The sequence below is a fragment of the Phaethon lepturus genome, unplaced genomic scaffold (genome assembly GCF_000687285.1).
Source record: "Phaethon lepturus isolate BGI_N335 unplaced genomic scaffold, ASM68728v1 scaffold36890, whole genome shotgun sequence".
NCBI classification, from domain to species: domain Eukaryota; kingdom Metazoa; phylum Chordata; class Aves; order Phaethontiformes; family Phaethontidae; genus Phaethon; species Phaethon lepturus.
This window is the reverse complement of record NW_010510631.1, coordinates 3420-7628: the sequence shown is the minus strand read 5'-3', so window position 1 is coordinate 7628 and position 4209 is coordinate 3420. Positions and strand designations below refer to the sequence as shown.

Genomic DNA, 4209 nt, shown 5'->3' with positions numbered 1-4209 from the left:
CTCGCCAGGGGCGGTCCCGTTTTCCGCAGCAGCACTCAGCACCTCATCTCCCCTTCGTCAAAAAAATCCTCTCTCTCTCGCAACGTGACTTGGTTCCTCGCGCTGCCTTTCAGGAACGCGTACCGGCTTTTACCCCGCTGTGTTTTACGGTACAGACTTTCGCTTCTTGTGCCCGTTTATTTCTTCTCAGCCCTTTTGTTCCCTCCCTGCCGTTTCCCCTTCGATTGCTGCTTAGTCTTGTAGTGACCCGACTTCGAAAGCTGGCTTGAAGTGGAGTTTTAAATGTTTTTTTTCAGGGATTTTATAGCCCGTGCTGGAGAACGGACTGAAGCATACGGAATTTTAAATGGCTCTACTTAGCTGCCAGGGAACTAAACACAAACATCTGAGACACACTTGTTAAAATTTCTTCCTTAGACATCTGAAAGGCTTCAACGTCCTTAATATTCAGCAAAAGAAAAAGGGGTTATTAGCTGCGCTCGCTGGCGACGCGAATGCTGCAGACGTCAAGAGCTGTAACTCGCTCGCCTTGCGCCTGTGTCGAGGAGGGGACCTGCCTGCTCAAGCCACCCCCAAACCGTCTAGGGTTCACGGCCAGCTCATGAATTTCCCACTGCCGCTTCCAGCGCCGTGCTGGGTCTTACTGTCACTTACCTCATGCTTTGCCAGAAACGTTCTGTACGCGGTGGCATCGGGTAATGGCGATAACACTGGACTGTCTAGGACAAAGCTCAAAAGATTTAAGCTACTCAGCTGAGAGTGTCTGTGCCACATTGGCCACCCACCCATTGGCCTCGGCTCCCAAAAACATGCCCAGAAATGCAGAATCAGTGATAATTCCAGCAAAAGCCGGGGGTTTTGGGGCTTTGTAATCTCCACACTAGCACCCGAGGAGACATCTGAAATGATGCCTGTGTCTTGGTTTTCTACCTGTCTCCCCTCCAGGCATTGTCCGTGCCTCCAGCGTGTTCCCCATCCTAAGCACAATATTGCTGCTGCTGGGAGGGCTCTGTGTCGGAGCGGGAAGGATTTACAACAGCAAAAACAACATTATTCTCAGCGCTGGGATTCTCTTTGTCGCAGCAGGTATGTTCTCCTTAAATTGAGTCCTTAAGAAGTGCTGCCTTTTTAAAGTGAAAAGGCCTGTGGAAAAGCTTGTTGGCAGTTCTCTCCCTGTATCCCTGCGTTGAGGGCATTAGCAAATTTCTTAAGACAAAAATACGTTTTTTACGTATTTTTGTGTATTACGTTTAAGTATATTCTCAAAAAGCTTTTGGTTTTCCTGAAAAAGGAAGCTAAAGTCAGTAACAGGCTTCACACTATTTAAAATGTATAAAACATTAGATGTATCAGGCGCCTCTTACATCCAGGGCCTTTTTTTTTTTTTCTTTTATATGACGGCAGAAAAATTTCACCTATGATAGGTGAGCCCATTTTTAACACTAGAAACATCCGAGAGAGTCAGCCACATCGTTAATAGCTTTCCCTGAAGCTCAGATTAAGCATGCTGCATTTAGATGAAAATTCAGCAAGGTGGCAGAGAATTTATCTTGATCAAGGTGAACAACGATAGCCCTGAGCTCAAAATATATTTTTATTATTATTCTGAATGTTAGAGTCCCGCTAACAATATTAGCGAACTCCCATAAGCTACTTCTTTCCCATCATGACAAAGAAGAGAGGGTGAGTTATTTCGGGATCCTTGTGAGCAAATGCGACCCAGATTTGTTCTTTCTTTTTCAAGAATAAATGAAATCTTGAGATAAACGAAAGAGTAAATAAATGTAGAAAAATTTCTGGTCATAATCTTCAAACCATTCAGGTCCAGAAAGTAACGTGGCTTGAATTTTATCTTCCCAGCCACATAACCACTGATTTATGTTTTTCTCTCTCTAGGACTAAGTAATATCATAGGGATCATTGTCTACATATCAAGCAATGCAGGTGACCCAAGCGACAAGCGAGATGAGGACAAAAAGAACCATTACAACTATGGCTGGTCTTTTTATTTCGGAGCCTTGTCTTTTATTGTGGCTGAAACCATAGGTGTTCTGGCTGTGAACATTTATATTGAGAAGAACAAAGAGCTGAGGTTTAAGACCAAGAGGGAATTCCTTAAGACTTCTTCCAGTTCTCCTTATGCCAGGATGCCAAGTTATAGGTACAGGAGGCGGAGGTCCAGATCCAGTTCTCGATCTACAGAGCCTTCTCCATCTAGAGACATTTCTCCGGTTGGCATGAAGATAGCAAGCACCATTCCCATGATTTTTTTTTTCCAGAGAGCCTCTGAAGGTTACAACGGCTGCCAGCTACAACGCGGACCAAGAAGCCAGTTTTCTGCAGGTTCACAACTTCCTTCAGAAGGAATTTAAGGAAGGACTCCATGTCAACATGGTCAACAGGAGAACGACACCTGTTTGAAGTACCTTCCTTCCTCACGCTCTTTGAAGAAATATTGAAACAGAATGGATCTGTCATGAAAGAGAATGAGCGACGTTAAAATACCCTCTCACCTCTTTAATTGTGGCATGTGTTCAGGTAGCAAGTGGAGATCCTCTGGACCAACATAAAGATATTACACACTCGTAGCTTTTTCTGAAGCTATTCGGAGTTTGTTTCTTTCAGTTCTTGGTGTCATGAGATGAAGGCAGTTCCTGTTCCTGCACTTCCGTAGTGTGTACAAAGTCTCGGAGAAACTGCAAAGGACTTGCCACCAGTGTGTTTTAAAGGATTACAGAAAAATTGTTGTATGACTTTTTTTTCTAAAACTGAAATTCCCTTAATACAAACTTGCAAATATAATTTATAGCCGAGCCCAAGGACGAATACGAACTACTCATCAAGTGAGCCACTTTCCTTTGACACAGCATAAACTTTGCCTCTTTCAGGAAAAAAAAAAAAAAAAAGAAAAAAGAAAAAAGAAAAAAAGAAAATATTTTTGAAGGCAACACTTTCTAAAACTGACCTGTGCTACTGAAACCATAGAGCACCCACATACTGAGCGTTACAGACTCCCTGATGGGGTGATAAGGGGGTCTCCCATTTCTGAGTGTAAGATGTCCCTCAGGGCAACGCAGGTGGGGGAGAACAGGGTGGGTGCATCTTGAAACACCTAGAAAGGGCAGGATTAAAGTAGGTGGGACTTGAGGATATTTGCAAATATCATTTCTTGCCTAACATTTAGAAAACTTGAATTCTCATTTTGACTAGCCCTAGTGCCTGATCTGGCAAGGTGCTGAGTGCTGTCTGTCAGGAGCCCCTATAGACTACTTATAGCAAGAGCGAGAAGCAGAGCTGAGCCGGGGTGGCCCACGCGGGCGAAGCCGCCGGTTCCCTGCGACTGCATTCCTGTTTTCCTCACTGCTTCACAAATGCAACACTAACGCTACTGGAAACTAAGATATCTAAGCAACGTGCGTAAGAAAACGAGAAGCTAATACGTTCGGACGAGCAAAACTTCCTGCAGCGATGGGAACTGAGTGTTAACAGAACGGATGACAACTTTGTATTTTTTAAAATAGAACAAAAATGATCGCCGTTTATGAGATATTTATTAAACTCTTTTTATTATGAATAAGTGCCGCATGGTGCAACGTATGGTTGCTTTTAGGTGGAAATGATGGTTTGACCTAATTTAATTTATTTTGTAATGATGAATCTACTTATGTGCAGCGAGCCCACAGAAAACTCTATGCATCACCTAAGGGGGGAACTAATTTGTACCCTTTGCTTCTGTATGTTTCTAAAAAAGTATGATTTTTTTTTTTTCTTCTAAATTCCTGCTTTCGTTTTTTACACTTAGGCTTGGAATCCCAAAGCTTGAGGGCCTGACTCAAAGGTAATTTAGTTTAACGGTACTCACGTTGATTTTAGTGTCCACTCGACCAAGCCATATGAGAGTGAGGTGCCCAATTCCCCTTGGATGAATTAGGTGCAGTGAGAGAGGAGCATCTAATTCCTGTAGATTCCTTTGAACATACCCGTCGTCTTTGTCCAGAAAATCTTTTCTAACCAGAAGACTAGAGAAGTGGTGACAAGGAAAAAACCTCGATTAGGAAAGCTTGGCTCACTGATGGTGGGAGATCTCAGCCAAACTGTTAAAACCTCTTTAGTCTTAATTTGTCCTGCGATGGCCGCAGCGTCAGTGACTCGGTGTTTTTGGATACAAGGCTTTTGGATAGTGGAACCAAGTCCTCCAGGAAAACCCTG

At 43.4% G+C, this 4209-nt stretch overlaps 1 protein-coding gene across 1 annotated transcript; it reads left to right on the top strand.

The window, feature by feature from the left end:
- Positions 1 to 417: 417 nt before the first annotated feature.
- On the top strand, positions 418 to 2887 carry LOC104616389 (voltage-dependent calcium channel gamma-4 subunit-like; the record flags this gene model as incomplete). The annotated part of the gene is given in 4 exon segments (XM_010281389.1): positions 418 to 695; positions 928 to 1086; positions 1897 to 2263; positions 2265 to 2887. Coding segments are annotated over 4 exon segments (961 nt in total), but the record flags the coding sequence as incomplete, so codon positions are not given.
- Positions 2888 to 4209: the final 1322 nt, after the last annotated feature.